Source organism: Ranitomeya imitator, chromosome 3 (assembly GCF_032444005.1).
Source record: "Ranitomeya imitator isolate aRanImi1 chromosome 3, aRanImi1.pri, whole genome shotgun sequence".
Lineage (NCBI taxonomy): Eukaryota > Metazoa > Chordata > Amphibia > Anura > Dendrobatidae > Ranitomeya > Ranitomeya imitator.
Genome location: NC_091284.1, coordinates 821,479,591 through 821,507,245, shown reverse-complemented (window position 1 = coordinate 821,507,245; position 27,655 = coordinate 821,479,591). Strand labels below are relative to the sequence as shown.

The 27,655-nt window shown below is 50.2% G+C and overlaps 1 protein-coding gene across 3 annotated transcripts in view; it reads left to right on the top strand.

Annotated features, from left to right (window-relative positions):
* Positions 1-9,149: 9,149 nt before the first annotated feature.
* EMSY (EMSY transcriptional repressor, BRCA2 interacting) overlaps positions 9,150-27,655 on the top strand; it is a 69,628-nt gene continuing 51,122 nt past the window's right edge. The window contains exons 1-10 of one of the 3 annotated variants that reach the window (XM_069759382.1): positions 9,150-9,675; positions 11,568-11,667; positions 11,857-11,931; positions 12,172-12,347; positions 12,470-12,622; positions 13,164-13,420; positions 14,175-14,445; positions 24,902-25,153; positions 26,455-26,604; positions 26,969-27,139. In XM_069759382.1, the coding sequence (XP_069615483.1) occupies positions 9,606-9,675; positions 11,568-11,667; positions 11,857-11,931; positions 12,172-12,347; positions 12,470-12,622; positions 13,164-13,420; positions 14,175-14,445; positions 24,902-25,153; positions 26,455-26,604; positions 26,969-27,139 (1,675 nt within the window). In that variant the 5' untranslated portion in view covers positions 9,150-9,605. The remainder of the gene's footprint in view (positions 9,676-11,567; positions 11,668-11,856; positions 11,932-12,171; positions 12,348-12,469; positions 12,623-13,163; positions 13,421-14,174; positions 14,446-24,901; positions 25,154-26,454; positions 26,605-26,968; positions 27,140-27,655) is intronic. The other 2 variants (XM_069759383.1, XM_069759384.1) reach the window with 2 other exon arrangements.

The window sequence follows — 27,655 nt, the reverse complement described above, 5'->3', positions numbered from 1 at the left end:
ATAAGTATTTGGTCAGAAACAAAATTTCATCTCAATACTTTGTAATATATCCTTTGTTGGCAATGACAGAGGTCAAACGTTTTCTGTAAGTCTTCACAAGGTTGCCACACACTGTTGTTGGTATGTTGGCCCATTCCTCCATGCAGATCTCCTCTAGAGCAGTGATGTTTTTGGCTTTTCGCTTGGCAACACGGACTTTCAACTCCCTCCAAAGGTTTTCTATAGGGTTGAGATCTGGAGACTGGCTAGGCCACTCCAGGACCTTGAAATGCTTCTTACGAAGCCACTCCTTCGTTGCCCTGGCAGTGTGCTTTGGATCATTGTCATGTTGAAAGACCCAGCCACGTTTCATCTTCAATGCCCTTGCTGATGGAAGGAGGTTTGCACTCAAAATCTCACGATACATGGCCCCATTCATTCTTTCATGTACCCGGATCAGTCATCCTGGCCCCTTTGCTGCAGAGAAACAGCCCCAAAGCATGATGTTTCCACCACCATGCTTTACAGTAGGTATGGTGTTTGATGGATGCAACTCAGTATTCTTTTTCCTCCAAACACGACAAGTTGTGTTTCTACCAAACAGTTCCAGTTTGGTTTCATCAGACCATAGGACATTCTCCCAAAACTCCTCTGGATCATCCAAATGCTCTCTAGCAAACTTCAGACGGGCCCGGACATGTACTGGCTTAAGCAGTGGGACACGTCTGGCACTGCAGGATCTGAGTCCATGGTGGCGTAGTGTGTTACTTATGGTAGGCCTTGTTACATTGGTCCCAGCTCTCTGCAGTTCATTCACTAGGTCCCCCCGCGTGGTTCTGGGATTTTTGCTCACCGTTCTTGTGATCATTCTGACCCCACGGGGTGGGATTTTGCGTGGAGCCCCAGATCGAGGGAGATTATCAGTGGTCTTGTATGTCTTCCATTTTCTAATTATTGCTCCCACTGTTGATTTCTTCACTCTAAGCTGGTTGGCTATTGCAGATTCAGTCTTCCCAGCCTGGTGCAGGGCTACAATTTTGTTTCTGGTGTCCTTTGACAGCTCTTTGGTCTTCACCATAGTGGAGTTTGGAGTCAAACTGTTTGAGGGTGTGCACAGGTGTCTTTTTATACTGATAACAAGTTTAAACAGGTGCCATTACTACAGGTAATGAGTGGAGGAAAGAGGAGACTCTTAAAGAAGAAGTTACAGGTCTGTGAGAGCCAGAAATCTTGATTGTTTGTTTCTGACCAAATACTTATTTTTCACCATAATATGCAAAAAAAATGATAAAAAAAAACAGACAATGTGATTTTCTGGATTTTTTTTTCTCAGTTTGTCTCCCATAGTTGAGGTCTACCTATGATGTAAATTACAGACGCCTCTCATCTTTTTAAGTGGTGGAACTTGCACTATTGCTGACTGACTAAATACTTTTTTGCCCCACTGTATATATATATATATATAACAGTTGTGTGAAAAAGTGTTTTCCCCATTCCTGATTTCCTATTTTCCATGTTTTTCACGCTTAAATGTTTCAAATCACCGAACAAATGTAAATATTAGACAAAGATAACACAAGAATGAAAGATTTTAAATGAAGGTCCTTATTATTAAGGGAAAAAGAAATCCAAACCTACAGGGTCCTGTGTGAAAAAAAGTGATTGTCACATAAACCTAATAACTGGTTGGACCACCCTTAGCAGCAACAACTGCAATCAGGCGTTTGCGATAAGTGGCAGTGAGTCATTTACAATGCTCTGGAGGAATTTTGGCCACTCCTCTTCGCAGAATTGTTGTAATTCAGCCACATTGGAGGTTTCCGAGCATGAGCCGCCTTTATAAAGTCGTGCCACAGCATCTCAATCGGATTAAGGTCAGGACTTTGCCTACGACACTCCAAAGTCTTAACGTTGTTTTTCTTAAGCCATTCAGAGGTGGACTTGCTGGTGTGTTTTGGATCATTGTCCTGCTGCATAACCAAAGTGTGCTTCAGCTTGAGGTCACAAACGTATGGCCGGACATTCTGCAGGATTTTTTGGTAGCAGAATTCATGGTTACATTTACCACATCTTGTCTTCCAGGTCCTGAAACTACAAAACAGCCTCAGACCATCACGCTACCACCACCATATTTTACTGTCGGTATGATGTTACTTTTCAGAAATGCTATGTTACTTCTACGCCAGATGTAGTGAGACATACACCTTCCAAAAAGTCCAACTTTTGTCTCGTCAGTCCACAGAGTATTCTCCCAAATGTCTTGGGGATCATCAAGAAGTCTTCTGGGAAAACTGAGACGAGTCTTTATGTTCTTACTGCTTGCGGTGGTTTTTGTTTTGGAACTCTGCCATGTAGGCCATTTTTGCTCAGTCTCTTTCTTATGATGGAGTCATGAACACTGACCTTAACTTAGGCAAATGAGGCCTGCAGTTCTCTGGACGTTGTGGGGTCTTTTGTGATTTCTTAGATGCGTCGTCACTGCGCTCTTGTGGTAGTTTTGGTTGGCTAGACACTCCTGGGAAGGTTCACCACTGTTCCATGTTTTTGCCATTTGTGGATAACGGCTCTCACTGTGGTTTGCAGGAGTCACAAACCTTTAGAAACCTTTTCCAGACTGATAGATCTCAGTTACTTTGTTTCTCATTTGTTCCAGAATTTCTTTAGATCGCTGCACAATGTCTAACTTTTGAGAATCTTTTGGTCTACTTCACTTTGTCAGGCAGTTCCTATTCAAGTGATTTCTTGATTGAGAACAGGTGTTGAAGTAATCAGGCCTGGGTGTGGCTAGGGAATGTGAACTCAGCTTCCCAAAGATGTGATAAACCACAATTTAGGTTTTAAGGGGGCAATCACTTTTTCACATAGGACCCTGTAGGTTTTGATTTTCCCTAAATAAGAAAGACCTTCATTTATAAGCTGTATTTTGTGATTACTTGTGTTATCTTTGTCTAATATTTACATTTGTTTGGTGATCTGAAGCATTTAAGTGTGACAAACGTGAAAAAGAATAGGAAATCACAGTATGCGTTTCAGTAAAAAAAAATCCCGGCAGGGTCTAATAGCAGCACAAGGATGGCAGACTTGGGGGCTTTCCTTGGCGTCCCAGTTTTGCAATCATAATGCTGTGTAAAGGCATCTCCGTCTTATTTTTGCTGCTGACTGTCTATCCCCCTAACATTTTGTGTTTATCATATAATTTGTGCCCGTGCATCTTCCCCCGACTTTTTTATAAGACCCCATCCTCCTCCTATACTCCCAGCCACACTCCGTCCACCGCTTTGCTGGCTGAACCCCCCTGTGAATGTCAGAAACAGCTGGACGTCTCGGTACCTGCAGACAAGAAGAATAGTGTTACCTCGGATTTACGACATTCCATTTCGGTGACATTTCCTCCAAATGTTACAGTTTTTATTACCCGGGAAGCAGATTCTTATTGGATCTCACCTTAAGAGATGGTAAATGATTTCCATCTGGGAGATCCAGAATTTATTTTATTTTTTTTTTTTGTTTTATTGAGAAAATTTGATATCGGGAGGAAAAAAAAAATAAGAAAACAGATTGAAAATGTTTGATTTTGACAGGGAATGTCAAATGTTCCAGGCCCTTCTTTACAGTTTACGAAGGTTCTGCAGACGATCGCGTCCCCCCCCCCCCCCCCCAGGAGGGGCTCTGTGGGGCTCGGTAAATGCTGGGATGTCTCTATTACAGGGTCCTTGGGTGATGGAGATATCACCACTGTCAGCAGAGCAGAAGATTCTGGGTGACGACCCATCCACCATGAGTCCTAGATCTGATCATCTCTCACACCAGAGTTCAGTGATTAACTCGTCCCTGATCAATTGGCGTCTGCGCATGCGCCGGGTCCCTTAAAGGGCACCCGTGCATTTTCTGTGTAATTTATGCTTTTTGGTTGCCTCAGTTCAGTATCACCGGCAGCCAATCCAGGTGAATCGTTGGGTATTTCTGGACATCTCTATGGGGAGGTGCCTGGTTATTCACTTGCTACTCGCTCTGTAAGCTGGCCTGTGCCTGCTGCCTCATGCGCTTGCGCCCTCACTGCTATCCGTGTCCTAGTGTCCTCCCCTGTTCTCTATATACTTGTTCTTCAGTACACAGCCCTAGTAGCATAATCCTCTCGCCGTGTTACGCCTTTTCAGTTGCCTCTGCTTCTGTCTTCCCGTGGTCCCGTCCTTGCGTCTGTTCCTGGTTTCCATCCCTCTCCCACCTGTGTCCTAGTATCCGTGTTTCCGGCTCCTGTCCCTCTGTATCCTCCTCTCTCCCGCGACTCCATTCTGTCCCGGTTTCTGTTCACTGCCGTCCCTCTTGGTATTGGCTACCGTGGTTCTAGTGACCTGGGCTTGCTCCTGACGATCTCTGTAAAGGGGTCGGTCTCCACTAGGCCAGCTCGTCCAGGGGTAGGCCTGTTCCACGGTCCAGAGGGTCCACTCTTAGCACTCGCCTTCTTGCGGCATCACAATGGCTTTGTATGTCATAGGGTTTTGAACTGGAGTCTCTGGACGATAGGAAGCCAGTGAAGGGCTTTGCATAGGGGAGAGGCTGGGGAAAAGCGGGGAGACAGGTAGATTAGTCGGCGGCAGAGTGAAGGATGGATTGGAGTGGTGCCAGAGTGCTAGAGGGGAGGCCAAACAGTAGGAGGTTGCAGTAGTCAAGGCGGGAGATGATAAGGGCATGCACTAGTGTTTTTGTGGTTTCATGGTCAAGGAATGCGCAGATACGGGAAATATTTTTGAGTTTGAGATGGCAGGAGGAGGCAAGGGCTTGGATATGTGGCTTGAAAGAGAGGGCAGAGTCGAGGATCACCATCATAGATGCGGATACAGTTGAAAGCAGTGATGGAGGTGAGAATATCCCATGACACTCCCTCTCCCATCATTCTCTCTCTCCTTGTGACTCAGCAGGCGCGTGATAACGCATTGTCCTGCGCCACTTGTCACTGTGCCAGCAGTGGAGCTGATGAGATGGGAGTAGTGGGGGAACAAGGAGGAGAGATGAATATTGTATATATGTATGTGTATTCATTATACTGTGTGTGTGGCGGCTGCATTATACTGTGTGTGGGGGGGCTGCATTATACTCTGAGGGGGCTGCATTATACTCTATGAGGGGGCTGCATTATACTCTGAGGGAGCTGCATTATACCCTATGAGGGGGCTACATTATACTCTATGAGGGGGCTGCATTATACCCTATTAGGGGGCTACATTATACTCTATGAGGGGGGCTGCATTATACCCTATGAGGGGGCTACATTATACTCTATGAGAGGGGCTACATTATACTCTATGAGGGGGGCTGCATTATACTCTATGAGGGGGGCTGCATTATACTCTATGAGGGGGGCTGCATTATACTCTGAGTGGGATGCAGTATGCTCTATGAGGGGGTCTGCAGTATACTCTATGAGGGGACTGCAGTGTACTCTATGAGGGGGCTGCATTATACTCTGAGGGGGGCTGCATTATACTCTGAGGAGGCTGCATTATACTCTGAGGAGGCTGCATTATACTCTGAGGAGGCTGCATTATACTCTGGGGAGGCTGCATTATACTCTGGGGAGGCTGCATTATACTCTGGGGAGGCTGCATTATACTCTGAGGGGGGCTGCAGTATACGCTATCAAGGACAATGGAGAGTGTATTATACTAAATGTAATATATGGGACCTGCATTATACTGTATCGAGGACTATCCGTCCCCATCATTCTTCCTCAGCTGGTGTAAAGAAACTTGGGAAAAAGCATTGAAACACTTCAGTATTGTCGATCACACTCGTTTAGCGGCCTGAACCCAGCACATGTAAATACAACAGAAATGTTTCTGTGCGATGTGCAATATTTGAGCATTTGTGGCCCCACTTTAAACTTTTGCCCAGGGCCCCACTTTGTTTAAAATCGGCCCTGACAGTGAGGCTGCGGCCTCACTGAATATATCAGAAGTCATCAGATGATCGCAGCTTCAAGTCCCCTAAGGAGACTAACAATAACAGTGAAAGGTATAAAAAAAAAAGATATTATAAAAATGCACATATGTCGTGTCACTGGGATCAGAAAAGTCCGATCTATCAAAATATAAAAATAATTAACTCGACCGATAAACACCATAAAAATCAAATACGCCAAATTAAATATTTTTGGTCGGTGTAATTCCATAAAAAATACTGAAACAAGCAATCAAGATGTCACATCTATACCAAAATGGTATTGATTAAAAACGTTGTCTCGCCCCACAAATAATGAGCTGTCACAGAGCTCCATCGCCCAAAAAATAAAAACTTTACGGGTCTCGGAAATCGGCAACACAACCTACATTTAAAAAAAAAAAAGCTCTGATTTTTTTTTCCACCACTAAAATAATAAAAATACTGGACATGTTGGGAATTGCCGTAATCGCACTGATGAGCAGAATCTCACTGCGAGGTCATACTTACCACTAAATGTAGACTTTAAAAAAAATTCCCAAAACACAATGTCAGAATAGTGTTTTTTTTTTTCACAATTTCTCCCCATTTAGAATTTTTTTCCCGCTTTCCAGTACACTATGTGGTAAAATGAATGATGTCATTCAAAAGTCCAACTCATCCCGCAAAAAAGAAGCCCTCGTAGATCTGTGTGGACAGAATAATAAAAGCATTATGGATCTAGGATGGGGCATTTTATCCTTTTGTTTTATTTTTTACTCTTTTTCTCCACTTTCCTCCCTTTAATCCCTTAATGACAGCCGATACGCTTTTTAACGGCACAGAGAAATAAGGCTGCAACGCCCCCCCAGCGTCAGAAAATCATAATCAGGGACGGTTTTTACGGTCCCCTGTGATGTGACCGACTTTATTCACCAAATAACGGCGATCAAATAAAAAATAAAAGTCTGATTTAAAAATTAATTTCTTTCTATTCTGACATGATCCATCATATCAGAGAAGAGAAAAATGGGGTCCCCCGATCCCCCTATACCTTCACCATCCCCGAACCCTCCTGATCCTTCCCTGGCCCTCCATGACATCTTCCTGGAATAAATGGCTGGTGCATGCACAGTGCACCAGCCGAGATCTGCAGGCCGGTTCATGGCAACAATTGAAGATTTTTCCTATTGGTTCATTTTGATCACTGTGATAGACTCTATCACAGTGATCAAAATAAAAAAAAATTGTAAATCAAACCCCCCTTTGTTGCCACCTTAGTTAGAAAGAAAGATAAAATATACCGTATATTTTTTTTATTTTTTCAGGTTTTTGCAGTCAGATTTGGGGTTGTGGTTGAGTTAGGGTAGAATTGTGGTGTGTTAAGCTTGGGTTTGTCTTAGGGTTATGGTTGGGGTTAGGGTTAGTGTTAGGGTTATGGTCGTGTTAGGGTTATGGTTGGAGTTAGGGTTGTGTTAGGGTTGGGGTTGTGTTAGGGATGTGTTGGGGTTAGGGTTGTGGCTGGGGTTAGGGTTGTGCTGGGGTTAGGGTTGTGTTAGGGTTATGGTTGGGGTTAGGGTTGTGTTAGGGTTATGGTGAGAGTTAGGGCTGTGTTAGGGTTGGAGTTATGTTAGAGTTATGGTTGGAGTTAGAGTAGGGTTGGGGTTGTGTTAGTGTTGGGGTTGTGTTAGGGTTTTGGTTGGAGTTACGGTTTTGTTAGGGTTAGGGATGTGTTGGGGTTGTGTTAGGGATGTGTTGGGGTTAGGGTTGGGTTTGTGTTAGGGTTGTGTTGGGGTTAGGGTTATGGTTGGGGTTAGGGTTGTGTTGGGGTTGGGGTTGTGTTAGGGTTGGGGTTGTGTTAGGGTTGGGGTTGTGTTAGGGTTATGGTTGGGGTTAGGGTTGTGTTGGGGTTAGGGTTGGGGTTGTGTTGGGGTTGGGGTTAGGGTTAGGGTTGGGGTTGTGTTAGGGTTATGGTTGGTGTTAGGGTTGGGGTTGTGTTAGGGTTGTGTTAGGGTTATGGTTGGGGTTAGGGTTGTGTTAGGGTTGGGGTTGTGTTGGGGTTATGGTTAGGGTTGGGGTTGTGTTAGGGTTATGGTTGGTGTTAGGGTTGGGGTTATGGTTAGGGTTGGGGTTGTGTTAGGGTTATGGTTGGTGTTAGGGTTGGGGTTATGGTTAGGGTTGGGGTTGTGTTAGGGTTATGGTTGGTGTTAGGGTTGGGGTTGTGTTAGGGTTGGGGTTGTGTTAGGGTTAGGATTGTGTTAGGATTGGAGTTATAATAAAAATAATTTTATTTTATATAGTGCCAACATATTCTGCAGCACTTTACAATTAGAATTGTTTTTTTTTTTCAAAAGTAAAAAAATGATAACAACATGACAGCTAGTGTTGAACCCAAGTTTTTTGGGGGTGTCTAACAGCTGTGAAACGTGCGGGGCAGGGACTTCGGCAAGTCCCTCCAGCACCTGCGATATTGGGTGAATACCTGAGCTCCCGATGCAAATTGGAGCAGTGAGCGCGTGCGCTCAGCACTAATGACGACATATTCAATATGACAACCTAATTTTATCAAATTCTGTGTCATACCTGGGGGTTCAAAATGTTCACTATACCCCTGGATAATACCCTTGGGGGGGTCTAGTTTCCAAAATGGTGTCACTTGTGGGGAGTTTCCACTGTTTAGGCACATCAGGGGTCTCCAAACGTGTATTCAGTAGAAATTGCACAACACATTTTGGGGTCCGTTTTTCCTTCCACGTTCCGTTAATTCCTGTGAAGCACCTGAAGGGTTAATAAGCTTCTTGAATGTGGGTTGGGCACCTTGAGGGGGGCAGTTTTTAGAATGGTGTCATTATTGGGTCATTATTTCTGTCATAACGACCCCTCAAAGTGACCTCACATGTGAGGTGGACCCTGATTTTGTAAGATTTTTTTTTAGAAAAATGAGAAATCGCTGGTCGACTTTTAACCCTTATAATTTCCTAACAAAAAAAAATAGTTTCCGGAATTGTGCTGTTGTAAAGTAGACGTGTGGGAAATGTTATTTATTAACTATTTTGTGTGACATATCTCTGTGACTCCAGGGCATAAAAATTAAAAGTTTTAATATTTTCACAAATAAACACAAGTCACATCTGAGAACTGTCACCGACGTCACGACAAACAATATATCAGCCTCGGAATCAGCGGGATAGCGTTCCAGAGTTATTTTCCCTTAAAGTGACAGCGGTCAGAATTGTAACCTGTGACCTGGTCATTAACGTTGGCTCAGTCACTAAGGGGTTAAGGTCATCACTCATTGTTTACTGTTCGGTCCTCCAGGGCTGTCACATCCCGCCAGGCGGCGCTGTTCTCCTCCTGCTGTTTGTCCCCTCTCGCCCGCCGTAGGAAGCTCATCCGGCGCCGATTCCTCCTTTGTTTATGATATGTTTACGTCATCGTCGAAATCAGCCAATCGGGTACGAAGACTACAATTCCCGGCGTTCTCCGCGCATGCGCAGTGCCACCGGCGCGCCATCTTGACAGCGGGAGCCGCAGTCAAACCCACCGGATCTGTGCTGGCCGGAGCGCTCCGTGTGCCGTTCATTATACAGCTGGAGGAAAGGCCGCAGTGCTCGGATTAAGCGGAGGCCCTCACTGCTCGTGAGGAGCTGCAGGGAGTGATGCCTTCTAGTGTTCTCCCCGGCAGGGCTCTGTGACTGCAGGAGGACAGGATGCCAGTGGTGTGGCCCACTCTCCTGGACTTCAGCCGCGATGAATGTAAAAGGATCCTCCGAAAACTCGGTACGTTTTCCCTCCGTTATTCCGTTATTTCTCTCTGTCTGTTACTGCGCATGCGCGTCTTGCTTTTGTGTGTGAATTGTATGGGACACGCCCCCTTCTGACGTCAGCGCGCTGCCTGTGAGATTGTAAACATTTCATCTGCAGTGCGGCGCTGCTCCAGCAGAGGGCGCGCGTGCGCAGCCGGGTCCGATACATTATATCCACTGGTGGTTCCTCCTGTCTGCAGTGCGGCGCTGCTCCAGCAGAGGGCGCGCGTGCGCAGCCGGGTCCGATACATTGTATCCACTGGTGGTTCCTCCTGTCTGCCGGGCGGGCTGCTGCTCGCTGTTATCAGCCACTGTGGATTGCAATCAATTTACAACTCACCCCTTGTTTTTTTTTTTCACTCATTTTTTTTATGGTTGCTGGAATTTGCTTTGTGTCGGATAATTTTCATGAAGGGGAAGGGAGTGTATAGGGGCATGCAATAGTCCTCTATGTATGGAGAAAAGTATGTGCCCCCCCCCCTCCTCCACATCCCGCCTACAGGAGCTTTTCTGAATTCCCATCTTTCAGCCATAGACATTAAGATGAAGTCGCCCATCTGCATCCTTCATCCAGAAGATCATTTGTGGGGTCAGACCCTGATGTTGGGGGTCCGGGCTCACAGTCTCCGGTCTAGGTGGGGCTGAGGTCCGGGCTCTGTGCGGCCGCTCATGGTCTCCCCCTCTGTCTGTATGGAGCTGGTGCTCTGGGCACAGTCATGGGGGACAGAGAAGGGCGGACCCCAAACTGTTCCCACAAATATATCCACCATGTCTTATGCTAATGATTAAGATTTCCGATCACTGGAGCTGAGGGTCCAAGGCCGCCCCCTGATAACAGCCCATAGCATTATCATCCCCCTCCACCATCTGTACAGGGGGCACAATGCAGTCAGGGGGTAACGTCCTCCTGGAATCACAAAACCCAGCCTCCTCCATCAGACGCACATAGAGCAGTGCGATCCATCACTGCACAGAACACGTCTCCTCCAGAGTCCAGTGGTGGCGGCTTTACACTGCTGCATCCGACGCTCGGCATTGTGCTTGGTGATGTACGGCTGCACGCAGCTGCTCGGCCATGGAGATCCCGGTGGGGCGCAGTGTTTGTGCTGATACCAGAGGAGGTCTGGACTCTGCAGTTATGGGGTCAGCAGAGCGGTGGTCTTTTATGCCCTCTGCCCCTCGCTCTGTAACATTACGGGGTCTCCACTTTGTTGCTGAGTTGCTGCGGTTCCTTCCACTTCTCAATAATATCACTCACAGGAGATGGGGGAAGAAATGTCATGGACGGACTTGTTCCCCCGGTGGCTCCTATTACAGGACCGCGCTGGTATCAGGAGCTCTGCACCGCCGGCCGCTCTGTCACATGGTAGTAATGGGAGACGGCATGGCGGGGGGCCGGAGGTTATATACCAGGGGTGAGGGTCGGAGGTTACACACTGGAGGACAAGGGGCTGAATTGTATACACCAGGGGCAATGGGACTGACTGAGAATCCAGGACTCCGTCGTTCAGACTCCAGGCATCCATTGTCGCCATGTTCCTAATATATCTGATAATCCGGGGCCGCTCTCGCCTGCAGCGTCTCTTCTTGTCCATCGTTATTTCATCCGTTTCTCAGCAGTTTCCGGCGGGGGAGACGCTGATTGTAGTGATTGTCAGGGACGGTGCAGAGAGCAGAGCTGAAATCTCCCAGCATTCTCTGCTTCTGTTCAGCGTCAAATCCTGGAGATTCTGGGAAATATTTAGTCTTTGGCGCTGATGAGCAGAATTGTAAATGCAGCTCCGGAGTGACATTTCAGCACAACCTCTGTGACTCGATCCTGAGTTCCTTCTGTTGATGGTTTTCATTTTCTCCTTTTACCGTCAGAGCTGGAGGCCTATGCGGGTGTCATCAGTGCCCTCCGCGCGCAGGGCGACCTCAGTAAGGAGAAGAAGGACCTTCTTGGGGAACTTTCTAAAGTGTTGAGGTGAGTGATTGGTTTTTCCTCTGTACGGAGGGAGCAATGTTTCCTTCCATGTAAAGTGCTGCCCCCTGGTGGAGAGAAGACGTCATAATGCGATGTTACAAACAGAGAGCAATCCTTAAAGGGGTCGTCCTGACATTAAATATCACTTTCATTGACCATTATATGAACGATCTTGTTATTTATCTGTAGCATTTCCACGGAGCGGCATCGGGCAGAAGTCCGCAGAGCGGTGAACGATGAGCGCCTCACTACCATCGCTCACAAGTGAGTAGGCCTCCTTGCTCTTTACCTGGGAAGATTTTGGAGAAATTCTTCATCGACTTAAGTATAGAATTAGGCGCTGATTTATTCTGACTGACAGTTTGATCTACTGGGAAAAAAAAAGATGAGTCAGTAGCAGAATTACGAATGCAGCTCTGGAGGAAAACGCAGGCTAAGGTTTCTTTCTTTTTGCAGGCGATAAGAGTTGTTCTTTATGCCCCGCTCTTGTTTTTCTTTCTTCAGTATGTCCGGTCCGAACAGTTCTTCCGAGTGGTCGATCGAAGGCCGGCGGTTAATCCCACTCATGCCTCGTCTGGTCCCACAGACGGCGTTCACGGCTGCCGCCAACGCCATCGCCAACTCCGCAGGACAGCACAACTCCTCCCTGCCTGACCCGGCCGAGACTGGGAACAAGGAAGGTGGGTGCTGGACGGGTTTGGGGGGCTCCCTCTCTTACCTGTGACCCCCCCCCCCCTGTAGTTGTACATCATGGGGTGACACCACATGTGTTGTATCCTGACCTCCATGTCTTCTTCTCTAGTGGTCGTGTGCTACTCCTACACCAGTACAACGTCCACCCCGACATCCACGCCGGTCCCCAGTGGGAGCGTCGCCACCGTCAAGTCGCCCCGACCCGCTAGTCCTGCATCCAATGTGGTCGTCCTGCCCAGCGGCAGCACCGTCTACGTGAAAAGTGAGAGACCTGTAACTTTAGGGGCAAACCTGCTGCTTCCTTCTGCACACGGCATCGCTGCTGTCTGTGGGGTGGGCTTCACATAGCTGCAGTACCAGGCACGGCCTGGGGACAAGAGTGGAGCTGTTTGGAGAAGAAAGTAGCCGTGTCTTGTACAGCCCCCTTTGATGGGGTGTTTGGTTATAATGTACCCTGACTTACTGCTTAGCCCCGGATAGGTGATAATTGCTGGATTATTAGTGGGGGGTCTGGCCACTGAGAACCTTATTGGTCCCCACACTGATTAATCAGTCACCTTCTGTACTTGCTAGATCGATGGGGGTCCAACCTCCGAGTGGCCCACCCATCACCAGACCCTTTTTCATCAACGTCAGTGCAGTATTCAAGGTCTGTCAGACTGATGAAGCCCCGCACATGTGCTGAACTCCCCCCATCCCGGTGTTTTTGAGGGTCCCAACAGTGAGACCCCCCCCACCCCCACCATTCAAGCAGCTATAATTGCTACACCGTTGCATTGCGTCCTTCCTGAATCTCTCAACAGGCGTCAACTGTTCGGACGACGACGAGAAGCCACGCAAGCGACGGCGAACCAACTCCAGCAGCTCCTCGCCGGTGGTCCTAAAAGATGTCCCCAAACCTGCGACGCCGGTCTCGAAAACCATCACCGTGCCAGTCACCGGCAGCCCGAAAATGAGCATCATGCAGAGCATCGCTAACTCCTTACCTCCGCACATGTCCCCGGTGAAAATCACATTCTCCAAACCTGCCACCCAGACCACCAATACGTCCACGCAGAAGGTGAGTGTCGCCCACCGCACCGGTCCTTTCCACAAAATGCCTTGTAATGCATGCTAGGCACAGTTTCTAAGGGTCCTTAATGGACCAGGCACTTTGTTTTTGTGGGTTTTTTTTTTTTCTGGCTGAAAAGAGAACCTAAAGATACGCGAAAAGAAAGAGACCCTTGATGTATTTCCCCCCCAATTGCATGTATCACGACACCGCAACAGGAGAGGGCAGCGGTGAGATGTGAACGCTGAGATCTGAAGTATATATATATATATATATATATATATATATATATATATATATATATATATATATATATATATATATATATATATATATATATATATATATATATATATTTTTTTTTTTAATATATTTTGGTACAATGAAGTGGTGTTATTTAAAACGACAACTCTCGTCCCACAGAAAACAAGTCCTTGCAGTAGTGATGGGGGGAAAAAATATTATGGCTCTTGAAAGGGAAAAAGAAAAAAAAAATGGCCAATTTTCCCAGGGGGTTAAATCTGCATTCTGTTGCGTGGCAGTGAATAGACCCCATTTGTTGCTAAGACCCTCCCTGACTGGGACCTCAACATTGTCCGGTAACGGATCAGACTGATACAGTGTAACAAACGATCAGACCTTGTGAGAGATGCTTCCTCTGCACTGGATCCAATCGTAATGGACCTATGGTTTGACAGCAAGCAGAGATCTTGGCGCTGACGCTTCTTGCTTTTCTGACCGTTCTTCTCTCCCTCCATGACAGGTGATCATTGTTACAACCTCCCCCAGCTCCACGTTTGTCCCGAACATTTTATCCAAGTCTCACAACTACGCAGCGGTCACAAAGCTGGTCCCCACCTCCGTCATTACCTCCACCACGCAGAAGCCGGCCGTGGTGGCCACTGCGGCCCATTACTCGGCTCTCACCACCAGCAGCAGCGGTGGCACCTCCACAGCGGTGTCCGCAGGAAGCATCGCCGTCACCACCGTGGTGTCCTCAACCCCATCCCTCGTAATGTCCACCATGGCACAAGGTAGGAGGCCCTTCCACCGTTTCATTGATCTACCTCTGCTCCGTGATGTGACCGGCCGTTAGACATGCTTCCTTCTAGGAGCGGATGTCTCGCCTCCATGATTATAGCTACATAAGATGTGGTTCCCTTCGGCCGCCACTAGGGGGCGATGGCTGCAGACTGGTTATTGCTGTGTCTCACCTGGTGAGGTGGATCCTTGGCTTTGGGGCCAGATGAGGCTCATAGCTGGAAGCATAGGAAGCTGTAGTGACTGGACGGCAGTGGAAATGTGACATCAGAGGCCCAACAAAGTGAGACCGGCGACGCAGAGCCGAGTGCACAGCAGAGAAGACTCGGTGGTGTAGCAGGGCGGAATATGTCACTGAACGGCAGTGTAGCAGAATGGAGTAGGTCCGGAGACTCGCTGTGCTGATATAGCAGGGATGGGCAGGTCCGGAGTAGTACTGACCAGCAATGTAGCAGAGCTTAGTGTGCTACAAGACCTCACTGTAGGGATGTAGTAATGTTGGGCAGGTCAGAAAATGGCAATGTAGCAGAGTTCAGTAGATTAGGAGATCTCACTGTAGTGATGCAGAAGAGCTTAGTAGGATGGAAGACTTCACTGTAGCAACATAGCAGAGCTGCGAAGGTCAGGAGATTACACTGCAGAGATGTAGCACAGCTGGGTAGGTCAGGGGACTTTACTGCAGAGATTAGCAGGGTAGGAGACTTCGCTGTAGGGTTGTAGCGGAGATGGGTAGGTCAGGAGACTTCACTGTAGAGATGTAGCAGAGATTAGCAGGGTAGGAGACTTCACTGTAGAGATGTAGCAGAGATTAGCAGGGTAGGAGACTTCACTGTAGCAACATAGCAGAGCTGCGAAGGTCAGGAGACTTTGCTGTAGGGTTGTAGCGGAGATTAGCAGGGTAGGAGACTTCGCTGTAGGGTTGTAGCAGAGATTAGCAGGGTAGGGGACTTCACTGTAGAGATGTAGCAGAGATTAGCAGGGTAGGGGACTTCACTGTAGAGATGTAGCAGAGATTAGCAGGGTAGGAGACTTCACTGTAGGGTTGTAGCAGAGATTAGCAGGGTAGGAGACTTCACTGTAGGGTTGTAGCGGAGATTAGCAGGGTAGGAGACTTCACTGTAGAGATGTAGCAGAGATTAGCAGGGTAGGAGACTTCGCTGTAGAGATGTAGCAGAGATTAGCAGGGTAGGAGACTTCACTGTAGGGTTGTAGCGGAGATTAGCCAGGGTAGGAGACTTCACTGTAGGGTTGTAGCGGAGATTAGCCAGGGTAGGGGACTTCACTGTAGGGTTGTAGCGGAGATTAGCCAGGTAGGAGACTTCACTGTAGAGATGTAGGAGACTTCACTGTAGCAACATAGCAGAGCTGCGAAGGCCAGGAGACTTCGCTGTAGGGTTGTAGCACAGCTGGGTAGGTCAAGAGACTTCACTGCAGAGATGTAGCGGAGATTAGCAGGTTAGGAGACTTCGCTGTAGGGTTGTAGCAGAGATTAGCAGGGTAGGGGACTTCGCTGTAGAGATGTAGCGGAGATGGGTAGGTCAAGAGACTTCACTGCAGAGATGTAGCGGAGATTAGCAGGGTAGGAGACTTCGCTGTATAGATGTAGCAGAGATTAGCAGGTTAGGAGACTTCGCTGTAGAGATGTAGCAGAGATTAGCAGGGTAGGGGACTTCGCTGTAGGGTTGTAGCAGAGATTAGCAGGGTAGGGGACTTCGTTGTAGGGTTGTAGCAGAGATTAGCAGGGTAGGGGACTTCGCTGTAGAGATGTAGCAGAGATTAGCAGGGTAGGGGACTTCGTTGTAGGGTTGTAGCAGAGATTAGCAGGGTAGGGGACTTCGTTGTAGGGTTGTAGCAGAGATTAGGAGGGTAGGGGACTTCGTTGTAGGGTTGTAGCAGAGATTAGCAGGGTAGGAGACTTCGCTGTAGGGTTGTAGCGGAGATTAGCAGGGTAGGAGACTTCGCTGTAGAGATGTAGCAGAGATTAGCAGGGTAGGAGACTTCACTGTAGGGTTGTAGCGGAGATTAGCCAGGGTAGGGGACTTCACTGTAGGGTTGTAGCGGAGATTAGCCAGGTAGGAGACTTCACTGTAGAGATGTAGGAGACTTCACTGTAGCAACATAGCAGAGCTGCGAAGGCCAGGAGACTTCGCTGTAGGGTTGTAGCACAGCTGGGTAGGTCAAGAGACTTCACTGCAGAGATGTAGCGGAGATTAGCAGGTTAGGAGACTTCGCTGTAGGGTTGTAGCAGAGATTAGCAGGGTAGGGGACTTCGCTGTAGAGATGTAGCGGAGATGGGTAGGTCAAGAGACTTCACTGTAGAGATGTAGCAGAGATTAGCAGGGTAGGGGACTTCGCTGTAGGGTTGTAGCAGAGATTAGCAGGGTAGGGGACTTCGCTGTAGGGTTGTAGCAGAGATTAGCAGGGTAGGGGACTTCGCTGTAGAGATGTAGCGGAGATGGGTAGGTCAGGAGACATCACTAATGATGTAGCAGAGCTTAGTAAGATAGGAGACTTCACTGTAGCTATATAGCAGAGCTGCTTAAGTCAGGAGACTTAAAGGGAACCTGTCACCCCGTTTTCTCTATCGCCTTTCATTGGGGGACACAGGAACCATGGGTGTATGCTGCTGCCACTAGGAGGCTGACACTATGCAAATAAAAGTTAGCTCCTCCTCTGCAGTGTACACCCCACCGACAGGAAGCAGGATATTCAGTTTAGCTTAGTGTCACTAGGAGGTGGACACGGGTCTTTCATTAGACCCTTATCTACCTCAATGTGCGTCGTTTCTTTTCAGGTTTCTCCGGAGGGATACAGGGTGAACAGTCACACCTGTATTCCCACAATGCGGACTATGAGTACGGTGTGTACTGCCACCCCGTATCCTCATAGATCCCTCTCCAGGACCAAGAGCCTAGCACACAAGCGTGCTTAGAAGTCCGGTCCTGGCTCCGTCCCCCACCCACTCGCCCACCAGAGCCTGTCGGTTGGAGGAGACGAGGACGTCCATCACAGCTCCGTGGACGTCTCTTCCCCTCAGGTTAGTAGCAGACTAGGTGAGTATTTTCCCTATATCCCCCAGACCTTTCCCTGCCCACCCTCAGTGTGGGGGAGTAGAGGTTCCTAAGGCGCGCTGCACGACCCTTTATGGCGGCGCTGACCTTATTTTAATAGGGATCCCAGGGGCCCCTAGATGAGCTTATCTTGCGCGGTGGTGCCGCCGCACTTCCCCCCTTAGCTAATCCTGCGGCCGCTCTTTTCGGCGGCCGCTATGTCACCTCTTACAGGGGCACCGCTTCCCCTGCGGCTGCAATGTATCCTGTGCCTGCGCGGCGGCCTTGGCAGGCTGCCGCGCTACTTACTTCCTACGGGCTTGGCGCTGCGAGGCGGCGTCTCCTCTATCCGGCGGCACAGACCTAATTTAGGCCCCGGCTTCGGCCGGGGCCTACTTCGGCGCCGCGACCCTGGCAATTTCGGTCCCTCTGGTGGCCCTGGCAGGCGGCCGTGCTGCTCTGCGGCGCTCTGCTCCGGGACCGCGGTCTCTTTTCCGGCGGCGCCGGCCTCTAATTTAGGTCCCGGCTTCTGCCGGGGCCTACTTCCGGTACCGCGCTCCTTCACTTCCGCTTTTTTCGGGCGGGCTTTCTCCCGCCCGACAATCTCTTTACTCCCCGCCCACCGGCGCCATCTTGGTACACCTGGGCCCATGACTTCTTTGCCGCTGCTTGGCGCCACATCGCAGCAGGGCGCACGCTCCAGTGCCCTTTCAGCGGTCACCATCGGCAGTTCATCCAGACTGCAGCCGAGTCCAGCACACGCTTTCTCCGGCGGGGTCCCCTGCAGCCTCCTTAGGTTGCCGTCTCATCGCTGGTGCCCTGGACCTGTGCCATGTTGCCGGTCGCAGCTACAGCTGGGAGCAGTCTACAGGACTCTACTATTTTTGTGAGTAGCTCTGCTATGCAGTCTATTACTCCCCTCTCCTGTTCCCCTAACCTTCGGGCATCAGTTAGTGGGTCTGCTCCCAGTCCTATCCTATAAGGAGAGCGTTCCCGTCCTCCTGCTTCCTCTTGTCATCTGCAGCAACTCCCTGTCCAGGAGTCCCTACCCCGGGTGAGACCGAGATCCATGGCTATCCCTGGGTGGGCTTTTCCCTTTGTCTCAGTCTGGGGCGGACCTCACCAGGATGTCACGTACTTGGTGTCCGTGCCCGACCGCAATTTCTAGTGGGTCACAGGATTCTCTGTCCAGCCCTGTTCAACTCAGGCTACAAGAGCACCCACATTATGGACTATGAGTACGCCATGTACTGCCACCCCGTATCCTCATAGATCCGACAGTAGGACCATGATCCTAGCACACAAGCGTGCTTAGAGGTTCGGTCCCAGCTCCATTCCCCACCCACTCGCCCTCCAGAGCCTGTCGGTTGGAGGAGACCAGGACGTCCACCATCAGCCCCATGGACGTCTGACACCTTTCTTTCCTGCTCCATCTTGCCCTCTGGTCTGGACCTGTGAGATCCCTCTTCCTGATCCTCCTCTCTCTCGAGAGAGAGAGGGAGACGGGCTTCCTCGGTCATGTTTGCAGAGGAAGTTTCAGATGCGATCAACCAGACCCTAAGCATCATGGATACCTCTACGGAACCCGCAGAACAGGCGGTTTTCGTTTAGACGGTCAAACCACCTTCCAAGGTCTTTGCCCCACACACTGAATTTGTAGTAGTACTTGCCAGGGGAAATGCGAGCCATACCAGATGCTGTCAGACAGGGAAGCATCTCGGCATCCTATATTCCTTCTCTCCTGAGCTCATCGCTAACTGGACTGATTCCTCGGCAATTCTGGACTCGTCACTTTCACTTCCCAGACTGTCTACCAACTCGGCATGAGTTCAAAGGATATAATTTTAGATCCGCTGGATAAATCAGCCTTTGAAACGGCTGCTTCTACTTTGTACCTCGGCTATTGCCTCTACCTGGGTCTCAGGGACCATAGATAGATGGACCAAACAGCCTTGTAAGAGCACCCCGGCTGGAGCTCCTCCGGGGGAGCTAGCTGGCCTGACAGACCAAATTTCCTATGCAGGTAAATATTTGGTATCTGCCTCCCTAGATGCGCGGCTTGTGCAGTTCATGCGTCCAGCAATATGGTGGCCATCCGACGCAGCAGGTGGACTTGTCTTCAAGAAGTCCCTTACCGGCCTCCCCTTCCAGGGGGCCTGTCTCTTTGGCTACATGCTGGAACAAAGTATTAATGACGCCACGGGAGGCACGAGTTCCCTTTGTCCTTTCGCTGTTTTGCGGCGTCGGAAGATTCTTCTAGCTAACACACACTGCGATTTCGTCTGGCTAGAGAAAAGGCTTTACGCCTATCCCTTCCCGGCGTTCCCGCAACTCCCATGGTTGGTCCACCAGGCCTAGACCTGGCAGATCTTCCTCGGCATAATTCGTGCTAACGGCCCAGCGTTTCTTACAGTTTGGGCAGGCATCCCCTGTCTTCTTCAGGGATGTTTGGTTGGCTTCGGTGGAGGACGCTTAGATCAGGGAGGTGGTATCCTCCGGATACAGGATACGGTTCGCTTCGCGGCCTGGAATTGCTTCTTCGAATCCCGCCCTCTGAAAATCCTCCTCTGATCCCAGATTTCTTTGCGTCCATTTCCTTCTTTGTTTGTTTGGAGGTTATTGTTTCCGTCCTACAGCTGGTACGCTTCTCAGGTTTCTATTCAAACCTGCTTGTAGTGCCGAAGAAGAGCTGCGCTGTTCGACCCATTCTGTCTCTGAAGTTAGTGAACAGAAGGTTCCGCCTGCGGCATTTCAAGATGAAGTTCCTCTGTTCAGTCCTGGCTTCCATGGATCCACAGGAATTCCTGTGCTCCATGGATATTCAAGAAGCCTTGCTCCATGTCCTGTTTTTCCTTGAGTATCAGGGGCCTAGTGCTCATTCCATACCTTGTTGTCATCCTCATCAAGCCTCAGGCCCAGAAGAGTCTGACCATCGTCCTCGTCTCCCTGTCCCGTTTCTGGTGACTGGCCAACAGAACAAAGTCTTGTCTCGTTCCGAGTCAGCGTCTCGTACTCTTAGGCATGTTCTTCGACACCGCCGGGGGTTTATCCTCGCGAGAAGCAGGCAATTCTCCACACGGAGCTCGCTCTCTGCAGGGCCCTCGGCTGCCTTCCTTCCGTTCAGCTACGACGTTTCTGTGATGCATGGTGACAGCTCCGTAAGCGTTCTCTTTTGCGCTGTTCCACGTGAGACCAATTCAGCAGGCCATCCTTCCTCAGTGGGACACGTCTGTACTGTCTCTGGATCCTCCAGTCCGACCGATTCTAATAGCCTCTCAACTGGTAGCTGTCATCCCCTCTCATTCCCCAGGTCCGGTCCTCCCAAGGCAGGTGGTGACGACTGTCACCAGCCTTCCTGGCTGGGGTTCATTTTCTCGCCATCCGTCATTGAAGGGGGCGTTGGTCAGAGCAAGAGTCCTCTCCGCCGTTCGATACCCTTGAGATAGGGGCCTTTCTTCTATCCCTGAGTCTCTGGGAAAGGCTTCTCAGAGTTCTGCCAGTCAGAATCCAGACGTCCAATGCCTCAGCTGTGACTTACGTCATCCGCCAGGGAGGGAATCAGTCTCTTGGCAATGGCGGAGGTATCTATTATCCTCCTCTGGGCAGAGGCGACTGTCTCTGCACTATCTGCAGTGCTTATCCCCGGCGTGGTTTACTAGGCCGCAGTGGTTTCTCTGCCGCGACGGTCTTGCGGCAGGACAGGGGTCCCTGATTCAGGAGTTCTTCCTTCAAATTTGCCTTGGATGAGGAACTCTGGACACGGATCTCCTGTTTAGGAAGGTTCCACCGTTTGTTTCCAAGTCCGCGATCCTCTTGTTGTGGATACCGATACTTTGACCATTCCTGGGTCGCAATTTGTACTTCCCTTTCTGTTCCTCCCTTCCCTTTCTTACCAGGCTGTTGGAGATCAAGGCGGAGGGGGTGCCGGTCATTCTGACCGCACCACATTGGCCCAGAAGGGTCTGGTTCGCTGAGATCGCCCATCTCCTCGCGAACTCCCACTGGAGGCCCCCAGTCTGGTCAGATCTTCTGTACCAGGGACCCATCTGCCACAGAATTCTTGGTGGCTCAAGTTAACAGCTTTGCAGTTGAAACCTTCCATTTTGGCCGTTTTCTCTAGACAGAACTTGATGCCGGTCTTGCCCTTAGTTCTCTGAAGGGTCAGATGCAACCCTTTCCATCCTTTTTCTGAAGTCCCTTTCAGAGGTCCTTAGCTACTGGCTATCACGGTACAAAGATTTATATACGTCCCGTTCTCAGATCAGACCTTTTTCTCCAAGGTGTGGCGCATGCGGCTCTCCCGTACCAGACTCCCGCGGATCCCAGGGACCTCAATCTTGTTTCTGGAGGCTCAGTGAGGTTCCCCCTTTGAACCTCCCCATGAGGCCTCACTGTCTGTTCTGTCCCGCAAGGTGGTGTTTCTGGGGCCCATCACCCCCATTAGGCGCGCCTCGGAGTTGGTGGCTCTCCTGTCGCCCCATTTCTTGGTTCTTCACCGGGATAAGGTAGTTTTACGGCCTTCGTCACCTTTTCTTCCCAGGTTGGTGTCCTCCTTTTACTTGCATAAAACCGTCCTTCCCACCTTTTGTCCTGCTCTGATCGATTCTCTGGGGCATTCGCTGAACAGGCTAGACCTGGTCATGGCGGTGAGGATCTATTTGTCTAGGACCGCCTTCTTTAGGAATACGGACTGTCTTTTGTCATTCCAGACGGTACGCCAAGAGGCCTGCCGGCCTCCAAGGTTACGATTGTTCTCTGGATCAGACCTGACATTCAGGAGGCTCACCGGGTCAAGACCAGAGTGATTCCTCTTGGTGTTAAGACTCACTCTGCCCCGAACAATGGGCGCCTCCTGGGCGGTACTCCATGGGGCATCCCCATTACAACTTTGCTTGGCGGCAACCTGGTGTCGACAGTTGCCAGTTTAGGCGGAAGGATCTTGCAGGCGGCAGTGGTGATTCTTCCGACCTGAATGGAGTTTTTCTGCTGTTCCCACCCCAGGGACTGCTTTGGGACGTCCCATGGTTCCTGTGTCCCCCAATGAAAGGCGATAGAGAAAACAGGATTTTTGGTTGCTTACCGTAAAATCTGTTTCTCGGAGCCTTCATTGGGGGACACAGCACCCTCCCAAGTTGAACAGCTCTGTTTATTGTATTATACTGTTAAGGTTTGTGTTCTTTGAACGCTCTTTGAGTGTTTGAAGCTGTTAGACTGTAAAGCGCTGCTTAAGTTGGATGGCGCTGTATAAATGAAGATTATTATTATTCTTTCTCTTCTACACGTTGCTTCTCCTACTGCTTTCTCACTAACTGAATATCCTGCTTCCTGTCGGTAGGGTGTACACTGCAGAGGAGGAGCTAACTTTTTTATTTGCATAGTGTCAGCCTCCTAGTGGCAGCAGCATACACCCATGGTTCCTCTTTCCCCCAATGAAGGCTCCGAGAAACAGATTTTACGGTAAGCGACCAAAAATCCTGTTTTTTCAGATTGAGATATAAATACTGTTAAATAGGGCCTGCGCTGTGCGTTACTATAGTGTATGTAGTGTACCCTGATTCCCCACCTATGCTGAGAAATACATTAGCAAAGTTGCCGTTTTCGCCTGTCAATCAGGCTGGTCGGGTGGGCGTGGTGACATCGCTCTTTTCTTCCCCAGCTTTCCGTTGGTGGCGTAGTGGTGTGCGCATGTCCAAGTTCCGAATTCCCTGCGCGCACGTGAAGAAACAGCGCGCGATCTGCACTGTTATCCCTTTCATCGGTGGGGGCGGCCATCTTCCTGGGGCCGCGCGTGCGCAGATGGAGTGCTCTGCTGCACAGGGCTTCAGGAAAATGGCTGCGGGATGCCGCGCGTGCGCAGAAGAGATCGCGGCGGCCATTTTCCCAAAGCCGAGATGCAAACTCGGCTTTGGGAAAATGGCCGCCGCGATCTCTTCTGCGCACGCGCGGCATCCCGCGGCCATTTTCCTGAAGCCCTGTGCAGCAGAGCACTCCATCTGCGCACGCGCGGCCCCAGGAAGATGGCCGCCCCCACCGATGAAAGGGATAACAGTGCAGATCGCGCGCTGTTTCTTCACGTGCGCGCAGGGAATTCGGAACTTGGACATGCGCACACCACTAGGCCACCAACGGAAAGCTGGGGAAGAAAAGAGCGCTGTGACCACGCCCACCCGACCTGACCAGCCTGATTGACAGGCGAAAACGGCGACTTTGGTAATGTATTTCTCAGCATAGGTGGGGAATCAGGGTACACTACATACACTATAGTAACGCACAGCGCAGGCCCTATTTAACAGTATTAATATGTCAATCTGAAAAAACGGGGTGACAGGTTCCCTTTAACTATTGTAGTGATGTAGCAGTTTCAGGAGACTTCATTGCAGCAATGAACAGTGCCCAACGATGTAGCAGAGTTGAGTAGATCTGGGGGTCACTAGCAATGGAGCAGAATACAGGGATGTAGTAGTGTTCATTAGGTCAGGTGGCTCACAGTAGATGGGTGGCAGCCGGATATGTGGAGGGCGGGGGGGCACTGTAACCAGGACCAAGTATCCTTGATATAACATTGTGCAGAAATCTCCGGGGCGCCCTCTAGTGTTCACTGCTGAGAATCAGAAATGTATCGAGGGATTCGGTGCTCAGCAGACATAGAGAAACTAGGAGAGTCACTTGTAGAGAAGGATCTGGTCACTTGTAGAGAAGGATCTGGGTCACTTGAAGAGGAGGATCTGGTCACTTGTAGAGAAGGATCTGGGTCACTTGTAGAGGAAGATCTGGGTCACTTGTAGAGAATGATCTGTGTCACTTGCAGAGGAGGATCTTGGTCACTTGCAGAGGAGGATCTGGATCACTTGCAGAGGAGGATCTGGGTCACTTGCAGAGGAGGATCTGGGTCACTTGTAGAGGAGGATCTGGGTCACTTGTAGAGGAGGATCTGGGTCACTTGTAGAGGAGGATCTGGGTCACTTGTAGAGGAGGATCTGGGTCACTTGTAGAGGAGGATCTGGGTCACTTGTAGAGGAGGATCTGGGTCACTTGTAGAGGAGGATCTGGGTCACTTGTAGAGGAGGATCTGGGTCACTTGCAGAGGAGGATCTCGGTCACTTCTACAGGAGGATCTGGGTTACTTGCAAAGAAGGATCAAGGTTACTTGTAGAGAAGGATCTGGATCACTTGTAGAGGAGGATCTGGGTCACTTGTAGAGGAGGATCTGGGTCACTTGTAGAGGAGGATCTGGGTCACTTGTAGAGGAGGATCTGGGTTACTTGTAGATCTCAGAATGATCAGAGTTCAGTACCAATCAGCAGCTTGTAAGGCCGGCGGGATATTGTTCTGTATTAAGAGGTGTAAACTGGCGGCACAGACTCCATACGACCACTGACGTGTTACCTTTATGGATCAGGTGTCTCAACGTCCACAGTGAAAGCCGTGTCCAACAGACTTCCCTCCCCGAAGAGCCTGATATCGTCTCCCGGCCAAATCCTGGCACAGTTTCCCAAGCAATACCAGCAGTCGCCCAAACACCAGATCCATCAGATATCGCAGCAGGCCCCTCCGCTGGCCCAGCCATCCACCTTGTCCCACCCGGCCCCTTCCTCACAGCAGCAGATCCCCCCGGGGCTCAAACCCACCATACAGATAAAGCAGGAGTCCGGTGAGTACTAAGTCATCTTCGTCATCTCCTCAGTCAGCAAAAACATCTGGTTTAAAATAGTAAGTGATAAAGGAGGGGAGAGGAAGGGGATGGAGCTGCAGTAAACAGGTGGGAGGGATTCACCTACGTTACGGTGGATGTAGCTACCGCAAATAGGGGAGAAGCAGAGTAGTGGGGGATACAACTGCAGTAAATAGGAGGGGAGAAGAGGGGGTTGAACTGCATTAAAATGGGGTGAGGAGGAGGATTAAAGTGCAGTAAATTGGGGGAGAAGAGGGGGATAAAAGGAGTAAATGGGATGAGAGAAGAGGGGGATGAAAGGAGTAAATGGGAGGGGAGAAGAGGGGGATGAAAATGCAGTAAATGGGAGGGGAGAAGAGGGGGATGAAACGAGTAGATAGGGGAGAAGAGGGGGATGAAAGGAGTAAATGGGAGAGGAAGAGGGGGATGAAACGAGTAAATGGGAGGAGAGAAGAGGGGGATAAAAGGAATAAATGGGAGGGGAGAAGAGGGGGATGAGAGGAGTAAGTGGGAGGGGGAGAAGAGGGGGATGAGAGGAGTAAGTGGGAGGGGGAGAAGAGAGGGATGAGAAGAGGGGGATGAAAGAAGTAAATAGGAGGGGAGAAGAGGGGGATGAAAGGAATAAATGGGAGGGGAAGAGGGGGATGAAAGGAGTAAATGGGAGGAGAGAAGAGGAGGATGAAACGAGTAGATAGGGGAGAAGAGGGGGATGAAATTGCAGTAAATGGCAGGGGAGAAGAGGGATGAAAGGAGTAAATGGGAGGGGATAAGAGGGGGATGAAAGGAGTGAAGAGGGGGATGAAAGGAGTAAATGGGAGAGGAAGAGGGGGATGAAACGAGTAAATGGGAGGAGAGAAGAGGGGGATAAAAGGAATAAATGGGAGGGGAGAAGAGGTGGATGAGAGGAGTAAGTGGGAGGGGGAGAAGAGGGGGATGAGAGGAGTAAGTGGGAGGGGGAGAAGAGAGGGATGAAAGGAGTAAATAGAGAAGAGGGGGATGAAAGAAGTAAATAGGAGGGGAGAAGAGGGGGATGAAAGGAATAAATGGGAGGGGAAGAGGGGGATGAAAGGAGTAAATGGGAGGAGAGAAGAGGAGGATGAAACGAGTAATTGGGAAGGGGGGAGCAGAGTAGAGGGGTATGCAGCTGCAGTATGTTGGCATTTCAGCAAATGGATTGGGTGGAGGGATGTGGCAGGGAAGGATCTTCTTAGCTCCGCACCAGTGATGGCCGCCTACTCGCCAAACATTTCTCATTTTACTTTTTTTTTATTATTCTTCAGGTGTCAAAATAATCACACAACAAGTCCAGCCCAGTAAGATCCTCCCTAAACCAATGTCTGCCTCCCTGCCGAACAGCAGCAACACCCCGATCATGGTGGTCAGCAGCAATGGGGCGATAATGACCACCAAGCTGGTCACTGCTCCCAGCGGTAAGTGTCCGCTTCTTCCCCATTGCAGAGGTTATGATAATTAGGACACCCCCAGATCTGGTAAAGTCTGGCCATGGATGGATCATGGGGGGCTACACGAGATAACTGTCCTGGGACACCACGGCGTGTGTGTGAGATATCACAGCTGAAGCGTGCCCCCCAGAGCAGGTTTACGGTGAGGAGTCTGAGCCCCTGTGAACTCCTATGTGATAGAAGCCGGAATTTCGCCTATTAGACCGGTCTCCCCCTAAACTGCGAGTACATTAGTTGGGGCCCACCAGGCGCAGTCTTGTACAGGGAGATGCTGATGGACCTCCTAGAACTGGAAATGCTGAGCTCTGCTCTGTATACCTTCTATCCGCAGGGACACAGGCCACGTACACGCGTCCGGCCGTCAGCTCCGCGCTCGGGGCTCGCATGGCGGCTACTCCAGGGGCCACGTATGTGAAGACCACCAGTGGAAGTATTATCACCGTGGTGCCAAAGTCACTGGCTACACTGGGAGGCAAGATCATCAGCAGCAACATTGTATCTGGTGAGTATTGGGGAGGGTGCGTGTGGGAGGAGAGGAGGGTGCGTGTGGGAGGAGAGGAGGGTGCGTGTGGGAGGAAATGAGGGCACGTGTGGGAGGAGAGGAGGGCGTGTGTGTAGGAGAGGGTCTCATGTATGTGCAAGGGGTGGAGAGGGCTTGTGTATGTGCAGTGGGAGGAGCGAGCTCGTGTAGGTCCACTGGGGGGGAGGAGCGGGCTCGTGTAGGTCCACTGTGGGGGGAGGAGCGAGCTCGTGTAGGTCCACTGGGGGGGAGGAGCGAGCTCGTGTAGGTCCACTGTGGGGGGAGGAGCGAGCTTGTGTAGGTCCACTGGGGGGGGAGGAGCGAGCTCGTATAGGTCCACTGGGGGGGGGGGGGGAGGAGCGAGCTCGTGTAGGTCCACTGTGGGGGGAGGAGCGAGCTCGTGTAGGTCCACTGTGGGGGGAGGAGCGAGCTCGTGTAGGTCCACTGGGGGGGGAGGAGCGAGATCGTGTAGGTCCACCGGGGGGGGAGGAGCGAGCT